The sequence below is a fragment of the Dermochelys coriacea genome, chromosome 16, assembly GCF_009764565.3.
Source record: "Dermochelys coriacea isolate rDerCor1 chromosome 16, rDerCor1.pri.v4, whole genome shotgun sequence".
NCBI classification, from domain to species: Eukaryota; Metazoa; Chordata; order Testudines; family Dermochelyidae; genus Dermochelys; species Dermochelys coriacea.
This window is the reverse complement of record NC_050083.1, coordinates 6,837,258-6,853,909: the sequence shown is the minus strand read 5'-3', so window position 1 is coordinate 6,853,909 and position 16,652 is coordinate 6,837,258. Positions and strand designations below refer to the sequence as shown.

The window sequence follows — 16,652 nt, the reverse complement described above, 5'->3', positions numbered from 1 at the left end:
AGAATGCAAGATGTGCTGAATTACACAGTGGTTTTATGAGGTGGACAAATGTCTCTGGGGACTGAACTGACACCAAGAACTCATTTAACTTGTGACATGGGAGGCCAGGTCTTCAGAGGTGGAAGTCTAGTGCATCATCCTGGGACAGCCTTCAGCTTCCAGCTGCTGGATTTGGCATGTAAGACAAGAACCAGGAACCTGTTTGATCCATGAAGCAGAGGTGAGGGGGTTTCAGACATAAATCAACGCACACCGGAGAGCCCAATGCTTCTACTGAGCAGAGACTCACCTCCCTGTGGTGGTGTCTGCCCTTCCCTCTAGAGCCATTGGCTTCTCCTGCTCGTAGGTCAGCAACACCGTGGAGGTCGTGTCTGCTTTTGCTATTGTCACCTCCTTCGCCTTAGAGGCTTCTTCCCCGCAGTGCGGGCAGTAGCTCATGTCATTGACCTGGGAGGCACAGTTCTTGTGGAAACGGTGAGAAATGCTGCTTTCAGGCTGACACTCCATGAAAGTACCCTGGAGGGAGAGAACATACAGAAGTAGTTCACATGTTCAGTCATAAATAATAATGTTCTTCACCCTTCTCTTTAGTACCACCTTTAGTATCGCTTTAGTATCCCCAGCACATGCCGGGAAGGAAGGCCAGAATTATCACCATTCTACAGATGAACCAAACAGCAGCAATGGGAAACAACCGATTGGCTATGATTACAAACCAAGCCACTAACAGATCTGGCAACAGAACCCAGGAATCTTGGTTCCCCATTCTCTGCTCTAACATCTCCCAACATCAAAACTCTTGTTGTGTTTCTAAAAACACAAGCTCAATATGCGGCATGTTGTAATGGCTTATACATTGGAGTAACACTTCCCCTTTCACAGTGGATGTGCTCTCTGTGCACGTGATGCTCCCAAAAGCAAAAGGGGCACATGTAAAGATGACAGGTCTGCACACTAAGAAAATCTGACAATTGACCTCTATTGCAGGACTTCACTCACAGGTGTGTTATAAAGCTACATTGAAAATGGAGTTAATGCCTGGCCTTACCTACACAGAGCTACACTCCTAAACCAATTTAAGAGAATCCATGCAAGGGCTTACACCGATGTAGCGACTTCAGTTTCTAAACCAACTTAGCTAAATCAGGACGACTTTTGTGTTCACACAAAGCCCTAGAACTGTGTGCTGTAGAACGCCATTAAACTGGCTCTAACGACTTTCTTCTCCTCGCTCCAAAATCCTCCAACACTTCCTGATGACTTGAAGTCATCCCAGAATCCATCATTCTGTGGCACCAATGTTACCTGAAGCCCATCTATTGTGATGGTATAGACTGATGCACTCTGGGATAGCATTTATGAACCAAGACATGCCAATCACATGGACAGGTTAGTTGAATCCCCATGTGAATCAGGTAAATATTATCCCATGTTTACAAATAGGCAAACTGAGGCACAGCTGAGTTAAGTGACTAGACCAAAGCTACACAGAGCCTCAGTGGCACAGCTGGGACTAGAATGTATTGTCTTGCTCTAACCACACCACTCAAATTCACTATATATAATCCATGGCAAACAAAGCATTGCACACGGCATACAACAGGTCACATGTGCAGAGACTGATTTACAAAGAAATAAGATGTAAACTTTTAACAGAGAGAGAAATTAACCACTGGAACAATTTTCCAAGGGTCATGTAGATTCTCCATCACTGGTTATTTTTAAATCCAGACTGGATGTTACTCTAAGAGATCTGCTCTAGGAATTATTTTGGGGAAGATCTATGGCCTGTGTTACACAAGAAGTCAGACTAGAAGGTCACAATGGTTCCTTCCGGATTTGGAATATATGACGGTAAACTGTGGAAGGTCATTATGGGAAAGATCAGTGTGGGGGAGAAGAAACCCACAACCCTGAAATTCTTAAGGCAAGGCCTCCAACATAGTATAGCTGTCAAGCTGGATCAGTCAATAATATTCCTTGAGGTTCCTCTGGAGGCTAAAGATAGGCCAGGGTATGTTACCTAGCTGTTGCTGTACCTATTCCACAGCACTTAAAGCAGCATTTCCCAGCAGTGAGAAGGAGAAAAGATATGCGTGATCACTGAAAGGCCGCATGGCAAGCCTCTACATTAGTCACCCGCAGCACCACTGGGTACCCCCAGGCTAAAATGAGAGACTTACTGCAGTGCAGAAGTATCCACAGCCAGGGCAGCACTGGTGTTTCACCATTCTCCCTCTGTGGTCCTCGCACAGCACCAAGAGCTGGACCTTGTTAGAAGGGCGCATCAGCTCATATTTCACCACACTGTTTGTGCACCGGCCCAGCTGGAATAGGAATAATGAAAGGAAATGCAATTACTGGAGACCAAAACACAGACAACCCTCTGTGCACATTGCCGTGATGAAACCTAGCCTTTTCACAGCCATTCAGATGCATGCCAGATAGCATTAGCCGTCCAATAGGGAGCAGGGAAAGCTGCTCTCACAGGAAGAAATGCATCATTTACTAACTAACATGCATATGGACCAGACAGTCATTCAATCCTCATAAGGAAATTCATAACTGGAAATACGCAAGAGCCAAGCAGCAGCAGAATGGGCAGCCCCCTGGGTTTGAGTCACCAAACACTCGTTCTCATTTTGCCAGAAACAGGGTGTCATTGACTGAGGGAACAAGACCTAATGCACCAAAGCTCATTACTGTTCCAAAGTGAACACATCACGAGACAGAGGGAGAATCACTGTACAATTCAATTATGGCTTGTGCTTGTTGAGGCCCCGAGCTGGAACACACCCAGGCACATTGAGGCCCAGAATTTCATAAGAGCACAACACACTGTACAGCACTGTGTGCTGAAACCTTTAAAAAAATTGAAAAAAATCTGGCCTTTTAGGGACAGAGTTACCATCAATGTCTGATTCAAAGAATCCTTATGTTCTTTCCCACTACTTTAGGTTATTAACCTATTTTCAGGATCACCTATATCAGGGTTCACTTGTAAACACGTATGCTGCTTGCTTTGCAGAATCAGAGAGATCAGTGCTTCCCCCTGCTGCATTCACACTTATACATTTTGTCATTTTCACTTCCTGAGTGCCAAGCACTAGGCAGCATGGCGTTATGTTGGGGTTTCCAAAACTTTCACCAACTCCTTAAATTCTACCCCTCCTGCACCACCTCCAAAAAACCTCCTTCCCCCCACCCTTAAATGCCATGATAATCTATTGTGAAAAACATCCCTACCAAATCAAAACACTGGGCCTAAAGCTCACTGATGTGACTGTCATAACCACTGGGTGCGTCAGAAGAGCCACTAATAAAAGTGGCACCCTCTCACTCAGAGTGAGCTGAAAGTTAGTGAACAAATTCCCTTGTTTTACCTATAAACTAAGCAAATTTGATCAGACATATGGCAGGTTGGCCTATCTGTGTTAAGTAGTCCTGATGTTACCTTGGTCACACTTTCTATTAAGGTTCCATTTCCAGGTAGTTTTTAAAGAGTACATAAATGATTAGTGGCTCTTTTATCAAACTGACAATCAATTGCTGTAGAGGCCAACAGATGGCTTATAACCTTGGATAACCCCTTCCAATATTGGGCTTACAACCATCCAGCTACGTACTAGTCCTGTAACATGCTTAAAACATCTATTAGCCACTTATTAATGCTTTATAACATAGAACCTTAATATAAAGGGTGGCCATTATTCCTTCGGCCCGCTCACCCCCAATTTGTCTGAGAAAGGGAGCTCTCAGAGAACTGCATAGCTTCTTAACATATCCTCTACCTTGTCTAGAGATCCCCTGAGAGTGAGACTCCAGGTCTTTTCCTCCCCAAGGCTCTAGGGATGTTTTCCCTTCAATAACTAGCCCTTGTCTCGCATTGGGGATTCCTTTGCCATGGGGTACTCGTGTGCGTAAGTGACTGGAATACAAGTGGCCTGCAAAAGGCTATTAAGTATTCCCCCACTCCCAATTCTTTCCAGAACCCAGAAAAAGAACCTGAACAATTCTAACTCCCTGCCCTGTGCAAGCAGCTCAGCAAGTGATACTGTGTTCTGCGGGGAAGGAAAGCGTCTCCCAGTAAAAAGGAAGTTTAACAGTTTGTTTTCTTGCCTGAAGTGGTACCTCCCAAGCTCCCCAGAGCGAATGAATTGGGGACTTACTTCAGGGCTGCTGGCAGCCACTGGAACCGGGCTAGCCCCACTGTGGTTAATTGAAAGTCACAAGTGTAGCACTTTTCAGCCAGCAGAACCTGAAGGCAGCACAGGGCTTCTGGGACATAGAAAGCCTTGTAGCAGAGGAGTAATACAGGAGAGGGGAAGTATAAGTGGGAGACAGTGGGTGGGCAACTGCTCCAGAAACACTTTCCAAGCGTTAGGAAAAGTCTGTACTGGCTCCTGGGTAATCAAGAGGAATGGCCTCCCATGTTTCCTCTATTTGAATGTTCTCAGTTTGATGCATGCAAATGTATTTTATTCCACTTGGTTTGGAGTACCTTTATTTTAACAAGCCGGCCCAGCTGTACAGCCTGAGACACGCAGCACAAAACCACCTGCTGCCCCTGCTCCATTCGCTCTCCAAGAGCACCATCCCCTACAGCTGGACTGGCTTGGTGTAACAGTGGCACGTCCCTGTTTTCAGTGGGTGGCTGTTATGTATGGAGTGCTGGAACTTGTGTTCCCAGCCCAATAAAAGGGCACGGTCTCACTATTCAGACAAAGCAGCGGGTCCCGATCTTACCATGCTATAGCGCCTCTGCGTGGCCTGGTAGATGCTCCCTGCACTATATTCCATTCAGTTGCTATGTCTCCTTTGTCCCCTCTCTCCTGCCTCCCTTTCTTATTTTCCTTCTTATTTTGTATCCTCCCCACTAATTTTTTGCTCCTTTTCTTGTATGTGTGTGTGTTTGTGTGGGGGCATATTTTTCCTGGCTCTCACCCCTCCCTATGCCCCTCTCACCATAATTGCACACACTATCATGGGGAAGAGTCTACTGGCGCCTCTGTGCAGCTGCAACATGGGCTCCTGAAGCTGAGCTTATCCCTCGAGAGCCTAGTCACAGGGCAGAAGCAGGAGGAAAGGCAGGTGGCTTTCAAGCAGCTGCCAGCCACTTTACCTGCTACTACACATGTGCGGCAAGGCGAGTTCTTTGTCCTATTTGCTCCCAAATCCCCTCTGCATGACTAGTCTGGGGACCTGCCCCAGGCTGGGAAGCTAGCCTGTAAACTGAGCGCACTTATGTTCTCAGCACAGACCTCTTCAGACTCCTACTGTCAAAGTCAAGACCTTGGCAAACCAACTCAGCACATCCAATTTCTCTCCCCAAAGAGAGCAGGCAGAGTCCTCAGCATGTGAAGCAGAGGGGACTAACCCTTCCATGGGAGAAAGCTAAAGAGAAGCGGAAGGAAGGGCTCCTACCTCATTGTCCACACTCTCCGTTGCCATGCACTGGTTGTTGGCTAGTGTGGTAATCTCTCGGCTTTTGGGGGTTTCCATTCGACAGCTACAAAGAGGCACTTCCTGAAGACCGTCCATTTCCATTGCTTCAGGGCCATTAGAAAGACCTACGGTGCAAAAGTCAAGTCAGTCAGCTCTGTAAGTACTTCCTGAGAACACCCAGAGGGAAGAAAAGGACACAGTTGGTCAATGTTAGCTTTACCCTTCTAGAGCACCCTCCATACAAGGTTCTCAAAGCACTTTACAAGAATTAATTAAACCTTGTAACATAGGTACACAATTGTTCTTATCCCGATCCTACAGATGGGGGGAACCAAGGTACTCACTGTGGAGTTTTCAGATGAGTTCAGGGTTGGTCTAATTCTGCTCCCCCTGGGATCTTTACCACCGACTTCAACAGAAGCGGGCACTTATGACAACTGAAAACCCCACCCAAAAAAAGAGTGACGTGCCCAAAGTCACACAGTGCATCTGTGGCAGAGAATAGAGAACCCAGGAGTCCTGACTCCCAATACTCTAAATATCAGATAATGTGCAGGGGACCAACTGCCATTTAAAGTCTGAAGCTACATTATAGCAGCATGGCAGAATGTCAGGAAAGTATTTTATCACTGGCTTCTACTTGCAAAGGCTTATGACATGGTTGAAAAATATTCCTTGGCATATTTATCTGAGCCAGGGATGGAATATCTGAATCCTATCTGAACAGTGTTCTTTACACATTTTTGAGTTACAGAGAAACGTACTTTTTTTAAAAAAAACTTCCTAGACATTTTCCCTTGGCTAATTCAAAACTGTCTTGTTTTTCAGAGCCAAGCCTGAGAAGCTATTAGGTCTTCAAGTGAAGTAAACATACTGCTTTTTGGATTTAAAAAAAAAAAAAAAAAAAGCTTCAAAAGGGTAGTTATTTTACTCTGGGCAAAGGTTGAAACACCAGTACTAATCATTCAGGTCACAGGAGAGATTCCTTTCTGGTGCCACTGTGAAATCAACATTCTTTTTTTTCCTCTGAGGACCTCATTTCCTCATTTTAAGGGTTAAAAACCAATCCCTTTTCATCTTGTAAGGAATGTCCCCAAGCTGTAAATATCATGCTTCCAAGAACCACTACAGTCCATGGATAAAGTCTGTCTCTACTGCAGCCAACTAGCTGAACAAGCCAGGGTCTTGACAGTGCGGTGAAGGCCCCTGTACATTTTTGTGTAAAAGCGATATAGAGCCTTAAGAAAACGGAGCCTCTGACAGGTTCACAAGGTGGGGAGCAGTTTATTTCTCCTTCCAAGCTGCCATTTCAACAGCACTTCTGACATTCAGCGGATCCAGTCAAAACACCCACCACCAGCTCATGAAGGCTTCGGGGAGGGAGAGAAATTGACTTTCTGTTCATGGTGGAGACTCCCACGACTTCTGTGATGTCCCATGATTGAAAGAATAAGGCAGACATCCAAAGGCAGCAGAATGTGGGGGAGAGTCAGTTTTATGATGAAGCACTGGACTCAAGACAAATTCAGCACTGGGAACAGCAGCCTTCTCATTAGAAGAGGCCTCTCTGGAGCCAACAGGCAGATAGCCCTGTACTTGGATCCTTGGGTACTGCCTTCCTGCGTAGGAGAAGCATTCCATCCTCAGGGAGTCTTCCCGCCCTTCTCAGAACATACTTACAGTAATGATCCAACGCACCCCACTTTGCAATAGTCACACTGCAGTGCTGGGGGCTAGGACTGTAGAATACTGCAGGGCTGCAGCGTGGTACTTTTTGGGTAAATAAGGGTTATTTAAGGGGGGCGGGGGGAGTGCAAAACTGGGCAGACAAAAATCAAGGGAGAAAAAGTCAGCCAAAACCATGAAGGCTTGTAACCTCCCTGAGAAATGTCTGCAATCTTAAAATCCACCAACAAAACCCAGTAACCTAATTTAAGCGGGGTTCCCTCCCTTGAATCCCGTTCTGCACACCACTGGGCCCAGAGAGCAACGGTGCCACCTATGTCCCTGAGCTCAACGAGATTAGCTAGCTGCCTTTTTAATGATGCATCTCTTCAAATTCTCCTATCAGCAGCCACCAGGGGGCATCATCTTAATACAGAGGATAAGACCAAGGAAACAAAGAACCAAAATGGTACATGGCCATATTTAGAAAGCTGACACTCACCTTCGGATTGTGAAGATAGAATTCCCTTTACTCGGAGATCCAAAGAATCAAGAGACACTTCCATGTATTCCATACTATTCTCCTGCCCAGCTCCCTCTCTGCCTCCCAAAGGTGGTTTATACGCTTCAGTACCTAAATTAAAATATACATATATTTATATAGCAAAAAAAAAAGAGCGTGTGTATGTATAAAGGCCACATTCATCACAAGAAAGCAGTATGCAGGCTACACTCCTAAGAGAGTCTATAAATACAGATGCGCACAGAATAATGAACACGTAACATCTGGGCACATATGTTAAAATTGATCTCTTATCTCTTATTTCCTTCTCTGTATGATCGGGTTGATTTTTCACTTCCACTTAGGTAATGATAAAAGAATAAAATGAGACAAACAAGTCCTGCCTTCCAAACACACATCTGTCTGCTGCCGTACTGCATCAGCAGCAGAAGCTTAAATGGCAAGAGAAAGGGATGGAAGCCTAGCTCACCCTGACTTACCCCACAATCTCTCTCTCCAACCTGCTGCAAAAGGTCCTGGGCCACTGCCCCAGCCAGGCAGTGCAAACTAACCAATAATGTATACATACAAACACTGGAAGGGAATGGGACAGCTGACATTCAGATTAATGGGAGGGGGGAGCGTAAGTGCCCATCCTACCATTAAATAAGCAATGCTGCTGCTGAATCAAGATTTGGGGGTGGGGGAGGAGGGATATTTGGGAATATTTTCACGCATTCAAGCCCCTTTAGATTCACCCATCTTCACACTTGTTTCTTGCTTGCTCCTACCACTTAGTCTAATTGGTGCCAATAGGCTGGATGACTGGGAAACAGCTGGTTTTCATGGCAATACCTGCATTTGCAGGTCAGCAACAGGAGCCAGGCCTGAATTTTACTGTTAGCTATTTGCCCAGAAGTGATTGGCAACCCCACTTCCTATTAATAAAGTTTCCATCATCCAATCAGGGAAAAGAAACACCGGGCACGACTGATGTGATCACTTTCACACTACGAACCAACCCATGGGCTGAAATGTGTTCACTCAGCCAGTTATGACTGAAGTTGGTAAAAGTCAGTCTGTCTGCAGAAAGTTTGCAAGCACAGAGACCGCTTCTCTCATTGGATAAACCATTCGATGGTGAAGGAGAAGTGCGACCCTTTAATAACGGCGCTGACTGAAAGGCTTCACCGCTGTATTCCTAGAATCTCAATCTCTCTTACCCTGCAGCCGGAGAATTGATCAGATCCACCCTCCCTTCAATCTCCCTCCACAGCAGCTCATGAGAGAAAAGGCAGTGTACGCTATACGGGTACGTTGCACATTTTGGGTCAAATAAATTCGACACTCTGAACTTTACCCTCATTGTGGAGGTGCCAACAGGCCAATCATCACACACTTTGCATTGCTTCCCTATGACGGGGATACCCAAAACCAGGCATCGGCAACTGCACAAGAGCAATAAAACCTCATGCCCCAGTGTACACGGTGGTTTCTCTGGGTCCCTTCCGAGCACACGTGGATGAGTTTGTGAGATTTGCTTGGATCTTAATTCTTACTACACAGGAGCCACCAGATTTGCTCCTTCTCTTCCACAGGCTCTGACCATGGTACTCTTTCCTCTGGTTGGGCGAGGTAGGCAAGAGAACAATCCCATGACTAACTGGAAAATGTTCACCTAAGGAGCAGCAGCCAACCTGCCCCCACTGCCCTCTTCCCAAACCCATGCAGCCTTTCTGCTTGTTGGCTCTTCTGCTGTCTTGGAGGAAGAACAAAGACTGGGGGTTATTCCCAAATCTGCCATGTCACCTGAAAAACCTACTGATTCCTTTGTGAAGGGAGAAGTGCTCATAAGTGCTTCACATACAATCACTGGCTGCTGGGCATCGGTGTTCTGAAATACAGAGGATTCACGTTCGGGAAATTCACGGGGGCAAAGACTGTTTTGTCCTGTGTTTGTACAGCGCCTAACACGCGGGGGTCCTGGCCTATGACCGAGGCACCTAGGCGCTACAAAAAGACAAATAATAAATAATAATGTCCATCTGCAACAGTAACTGTGTCAACGACCCTGGTTACACCATGGTCCTATATGGCTCCATTGTACCCTTGAACCTTTTCAAACTCTCAAACCGTTCAGGTTTTGTGGGTGGTTTGGGGGCAGAGTCCATGTCCGACTGGTGGTGTAAAACCAAACAGCACAGTAACGTTGGGGATAGCTTTTTTTGTTCCTGGGGCCCCTAACGTAGCTGAAGTTCAAGTGTAAACTTGCCTTAAGTGTCTTCTTCAAAGCTGGTAAAGACAGGGATGCTGGTGTAAGTTCCTATGGCAAATCCTGAGATGCATTTTAAGGTAACAAAGGCAACCTCTAACCCTGTAATCATTTTCCACTCAAGCACTTCCCTCCTCCCACTTATCATCCTTAACATCTACAAAGGCAAGGCAACAAAACAACTGGGAGTAGAGGCCACCACTCCTTTGTCTTCACCTGAAAGGCCTGTTCCTGTATATTTAGCAGACAAATGCAACCGATTACCTAACACACTGGCTTGTTTCTTTTTATTCCTCCTCCTCCTCTTCCGGGTGGGTTTCAGCCACGGGCTGTCTGTCTTTCCTTTCCTCTTCAGCAGTTTCTTCTTGATGCTGGACTCGGAGCTCTGAATAACCAGAAAGGCCATTTGCACACAAAGCATGCCCGTACTCATGGCCCAATATTTAGTTCTATCCATTTTAAGGCTCACTTACACTAACCACCCTTACATCACTCCAGTAGTGTAACCGAGAATCAGGGTTTGAAATCATCCATTTGGTGCTAAGAAGTCCTAGAGCTTACTAGACACACACGGGCATGTTTTCCGTCATTAAAACATAAGAACATAAGAATGGCCATACTGAGTCAGACCAAAGGTCCATCCAGCCCAGTATCCTGTCTACCAACAGTGGCTAGTGCCAGGTGCCCCAGAGGGAGTGAACTTAACAGATAATGATCTAGTGATCTCTCTCCTGCATCCATCTCCACCCTCTGACAAACAGAGGCTAGGGACAGTGCATGCTTAGCTTTCAACATGCTTTTCTAGGGCAAGGTACTGGGTATACACACAGACTAAACATAGTCACTACAGAGAGAGAGCATCCAATACTCTGGAGGCCAGTCTCATCAATGACAAATCCAGGTTGATTTATTGCTTAATGTATGTAATATGTTTATACAATATATTCCAGGGTGGGTGTTCAAAACAGTCACTAAAATTGGGAGTTGGGCATCCAAATCTCTTAGGCAGCCTTGAAAATCTAAGCCTCTAAGTCCATGTTCAAATTTAAACTGACATCCCATTAATGGCCCAACCCAACTCCCACTTCAGTCAATGAAGAGGTTTCAGATCTACATTGTCTTCTTCCTCAAAATACTCTGTACCATGCTCTACCCTCGCACTGAAACCACTCAGAAAATATCTGGTACTGAGCCCTTGCTCCCCAAGGCAGGTTCAGACTCATATTGACCAATGAGAGGAGTAAGGTACAGAGCCCAGGGCTCTCTGCTGACTACACTGTGCTCCAGATGTTTAACTCTAGGGACTCTTAGTCAAATGCTTCTGCTGCTCATTCTTCCCTGATGGCTCATTGGGAGAGCAGTGGTCACTCAGACAGCCAGGATCCAAACCGTAAAGGGCTTTACAGATCAAAATCCAACACTGTGAATTGTCCTAGAAGGGATAACGAGATACATAAAGGAACTGCCCAGAAAAAGTTATTCAGGAAGCCAGAAACAAACCAATGCCAGGGCTCATTACTACTGACCAGGATCTGACCTTCCCTTCCCGCTCCAACTTAACAGAAACTATACTTGTTGAAATTTATTCCACCTTCAACCTTCAGCTCAGCCAGATAAACTGATTATGCAAATAACTGAAAAAAACGACTGAGGCAAAAGATTTTCGTAAGTGACTAGTGATTCTGAATGCCTTAAAAGGGGGCCGGATTTTCAGAGGGGGTGGAGGCAGGTCAGCACTGTGTGAAAACCAAGTTCCCGTGAGACATCTCACAGTGGGCACCCAAAAAGTGCGAACATTTGGACACTGTAAAAAGGTGCAACTGTCTCCCAATTTTGCTTGAGTCAGGTGACTATGTGTGTTGTTTATAAGCCTAAATCCCTGTTCTCTGAGGCGTTCTATGGCTCAAAGGGCCCAGTGAGTGCTGGAACCATGGATTAATGGATGAACTCAACAGTGTTCTGAAAAGGTGGGTTCAATTTCAGCTCATTTAAAAAAAGATTGTTATAGACTCCTTACAACTGCCGGGTCTGTATCTAAGGAAGAATTTAAGAGGAATCAATCACCTATTTCCATTAACATTGAATGCAAGAAGAAACTAGTCAGCACCTTGTTGAAAACCGCGAACAAGCAAAAGCACGTTAGTGAGCCTCAGAAGGCAACTGGTTCTATCGCAGATCATGGACATTATGGAAAATATGGCACCCATGTAGGTGGTTCCATTGGGTTTCAGACAGCGAATCTGTCACACTGGCAGGGAACCATGGTGCTTCTCCCTTTCTATGCTCTGCCTGAGAGAAAGATATTGCGACAGTGCAAAGATCGAAAAGAAACATCTCGCAGCCTGGCTTACCAAGTCGGATTCGTCTCCATCTTCCTCCTCCTCCCCAGATTCTCCAGACTCTTGCTCCTCCTCAGATTCACCGTCTTCCATCTGTAGTCAGCATTCCCCAAAGAAGAGAAAGAGTTAGCCATGTCAGCTATTTCAAACCAAAGCACCTTCCTCATCATGCAACCATAGGGCTTCTGTCACCAAGCCCCATCCATGCTCTAGCCAGAGCGTGAACTAACTGAGCTCACTTCCCAAAGCAAGAACCCCTCGTCTGTTAACTCACAGCAGGGGCACGTGTCCTGGGGCAGGATTGGAAGCTCCACTTCCACCACAAAGAAAAGCTGTGCTACCCAGCATGACGGCATAACCTTTGTGGTTTCCCAGAAGCAGGGCCAGCTTTATGTCTTTGCCATTTATTACAGAAAGATCCAGCCACTCAGGAGGGGTGATATGAACAGATATGGTGATGTTTGGTGCATCTGATTTTTACTGCTTCAGATATAAACCCTCATGCTTCAGGTATAAAACAGCCTATAACTGAAGAGGATTAGGAAGAAACTTGCTCTTTGGTAAGTAAATTTTATGACCGTCTACAATGGGGTTTCTGCTTCTATCCCTCAAGCCTCTGGTTCTGGTCCCTGACCTGAAGCTATGAGACGAAATGATACTGTATGACAATGCCCCAATTCCAAAATTCTTACAGCAGGCAAGGAGGAGAAGTAGCAGATCACCAGAGGCCTCTTCTCCCATAGCCTTGTTCTCTGCCACCTCAAGTGCTAAGTCCTAGAAACCTCCTCACTTCACGCTGTGAACGCTGGTTCCTCTCTTTCTCTGTCCTGTCCCCATGTACAAAAATTCCCCTTCAGCTCTTTCACAGTCACTCAAACGGCACCCAAATACCTGTCTGGCACTGTCGGCATCAGATGAGCCCTCCTTAGGGATCCTGTTGTCCTGGGAGGGAGACGCAGCGGACTGTTCAGCTCCACGTTCGTCTTCCTCTTCCAGGTCGTCAGAGTCTTCCTCTCCAGAGTCCACCTCTGTGCTCTCCCCATTCATGTGCGGGCTGATGCCAATTAGGTCCTTTTCACCCTGACACATACGCAAGTATGTAAACCAGGAAGGCCGCAGCAACCCATGCTACTGGCCCACTGCATCTAACCACAGATTCACATCATCTTCTTTGTGCTAGGCCACCTGCTATGGATTGAGCATAGGACAAGTTCTCCCTCCGAACCCAGTAAGGCTGCTAATGCACCTGGACAGAGACTTTGCCACAAGCAACCAGCCCTATCAACCTGGAGGACGAGACACCAACAGGAGTAATGCTTGGCTCTCGTGGCAGTACAAAGCGTTAATGGCAGGGTCGCTAGCCAGCCCTGTTCCTTATTAGTAGCAATCATGAGTAAAGACTGACCGGTTAACTGAAAGCATCTAATTTATTTCACAAAGGGACAGTTCTGCTGTGTCATCTCAAGAACCATGGGAGGGTTCCTCTGAAAGGAAAAGAAGTTCTGACACCCAGGCTGGGATTTTCAGCTCTCACTGAATTTAAAGGTAAAACTTCCCTTGCATGAACTGCAGTGGGAGCACTGTTAGGCCAGTTCTGAATCCCACCTTTTAAAATCACCTGCCTTTTTCACCTTGCAACCTCAAGCACTAACACAAGGGATGACTCTCCTGAGGGCTCCAAGGCAGAAACATTTGTCAGGGTCACCTTGAGAAATCCCCGGTTCCAAGAAAATCACAGAGAAATGGGAAGCAAAAAAAAAATCAGAAAGGGGTTGTTTTCATTTGTTCAAGGTCTCTTGCCTCATGGCACCTGAGAAGACTCCCTGTAATTGCCCATTTGCAGAACTTTCCCAACCACCAGCCTTAGAAGGGCGGGAAATTGTTACAGTGAGAATACAGTTTTAGGGAATGAATTACAGATCTACAATGAGCTGACATATTTGCAAGCCTGCACATGGGGTTGGTCTCCGAGTGCAAAGTACACATGGATGAAAGAGTCAAGCACTTTATTCCCCCAACCAGCAAGTAAGTAGTAGGTTTGGCTCAGCCCTTACCTTGGCACCAGCAGTGGAATGAGTTATGCTCTTAAACATCTCAATCATCGTTCTCTGTTTTAACACTTTGGTCTTTTTCTTGGGAACCAGGCTATAGGTTCCCATTCTCCGCTTTTTCTTCCGAGATACTGCAGCAGCTGGAGGGGGGGAATAAAACACAAAACAGATTCAGGATGGGAAGGAGAAAGCATGGAAAGCAGAAGAGATGTCATTCAAGTGCTTTAAAAATGAGGTTATGGGCAGAGAAGCAACACAGAGCACAAACATAAAGGCTTCTGGAACCCACTGCTCCACTTACAAGTCAACCAAAAAAGTTTGTGTGCAGCAAACGTATTTCCGTCAAAGCCACAAACTCAGCCTACGTTCTGAAATTCCCCTGCCCCGCCCTCAATTCTTTCTGCTCCTTACATCACCACCTGCAATACAGATTCTCCCTCTCAGAACTTAGCAGACAGTTTTGCTGATGATGCAGGAGGAAGAATAGAATCCAGCTTGCTCTCAGAGCCTACAGGAATATAATGTATCTATTAACCAGTAAAGTGATGAAGAATAACTTGAGAACACACAAGGAATAGAGATATTGAATACAGAGATGGCGGTTATTTAACTTCACTTTAAACCTTGCACCAAAGTTTCAGTTCTCTTCCCTGAACTCCTCTACTCAACCCTTAATTTTGTTAGCCTCCCTCCAGACAAATCATAGATCACACCTCAGTGCCTGATGTTGTCTTGGGAGAATACATGTCACATGCATATTTGGTTCCGGCTCTTGAAGAATAACGTAAACCCAGGGAACGGCTATCCCGGGAGTCAATCTTATTGCTCTCTTGTTGTGAAGTCTCAGTTCCTTTAGAACATTCCCTTGCATCTGATTTTACTTTAAAAGTTTCACTTAAAGGATGTTAAAGAGGCTTCTCTTTAAAAGAGATGTGTTAATACAAGTTATTATTACTACAAAGCTACACTTCATAATAAGCAGAAACCAGTAGTAAACTACCATCAGAATCCTATGAAACTGTATATTAACAGCTATAGCAATCCCAAACAAAGTCTTCGGTGTAGCATGTGACAACTGAAGGGCTACAAATTTGCCTATTGTAAACAGCTTCACCCAAGAGTGTAAGTGAGTAAATGAAATGTCTCCCCATGACTGCCTTCAGCACCCAAGGGAAGGTGGGGGATTGTGATGGAAGGCACAGGTGCCATGCCCTCTACATACTCAGTGAAGCAGAACACCAAAGCTACAACAGACTGTCAATATCTGAACACCGAGGCTCAAGAAACTAGTTTATACTGGGATTTTCACTCTCCCATTCCATTCTCAAACTCTTGATCTCTCGACCCTTCTAAAACTCCACCTGGCTTCTATTGCATCCCTCCATAAACACTACAGTCAACAGAGCTGATGTCCTCCCAATGAGGACTCAGAAACTGTAGTAGTGACACAGAACTCCCATGGATGGGGAGACAGCTTCAATAAAGACTGCAGGTCTAGGCCCTGAGCTATCCAAAGGCTGCAGGCTAGCACATGGTCTGTGGGAGGCAGACAGCCTTACAAGTCCTGCCAGTCTTCCTCAGTCCAAATGGGAATTTGGGGTGTGAAAGGAGTGCTTTCTAATTATCGATCTTAGATGCTCAAGGAGCTTTGGTTCTTTGGGATCAGGCCTTGAAATTTCAAGCTGATCTGTGCTGTGATACATCCCTGTAATTACAGTAAGTTCCAAAAATCCACAAGTAGTACAAACCGGCAGCTGTAAAAGAAGGAGGATGGGATTTTCAAAAGCATCAAAGTGATGTAGAAGCACAAGTCGTTGCAAAAAGTCAGTGGGACGTGTGCACCAAAAGTGACTTGGGAGAACCTGAAAATCTTCACCCTAAATATAAAACTGATAAGGCAACTAGATAAACACTCTGGGCCAGATCCTGCTATCAAACACTGGTGTAAATGAGGAGTAACCCCACTGAAATCAACTGAGTCAACCGAGTTTAATACTGGGAGTAACAGAGCATATTCTGGCTCTAAGCAGGCTATTATCAAATACTTTTTTCCAGCTGGGTTTAATTTAGTTTTTTTTAGGCCCCCCCCCACCTTCCCCCTCAAAATCAACTGACTGTGGCCAAGTCATGTTACAACATGGTTTATTCTCCCAAGTGCAGACATAAAAACATATGGTACAACTACTTAAGACCCATGTCTCAGCCTAGGTGGTGAGATTCAGTGCTGTACTTCTAAGGAGCACAGCACAGAACTTGTAGCTCTGGGAAGAGGCGCTAAAGCAGTTTTAAGGAACCTTTATGTCCTCCTGATACTGGGGTTCCCTGGGTGACCGGGGAGGCCTCCAGAATAACTCAGACACCTTACGGGCTGCAGTCCT

At 45.7% G+C, this 16,652-nt stretch overlaps 1 protein-coding gene across 1 annotated transcript in view; it reads right to left on the bottom strand.

Annotated features, from left to right (window-relative positions):
* EHMT1 (euchromatic histone lysine methyltransferase 1) overlaps positions 1-16,652 on the bottom strand; it is a 129,245-nt gene that overhangs the window by 41,188 nt on the left and 71,405 nt on the right. The window contains 8 exon segments of the mRNA XM_038374319.2: positions 290-516; positions 2,184-2,327; positions 5,425-5,570; positions 7,613-7,744; positions 10,149-10,269; positions 12,236-12,316; positions 13,115-13,303; positions 14,278-14,414. Coding sequence (XP_038230247.2) covers positions 290-516; positions 2,184-2,327; positions 5,425-5,570; positions 7,613-7,744; positions 10,149-10,269; positions 12,236-12,316; positions 13,115-13,303; positions 14,278-14,414 — 1,177 coding nt within the window.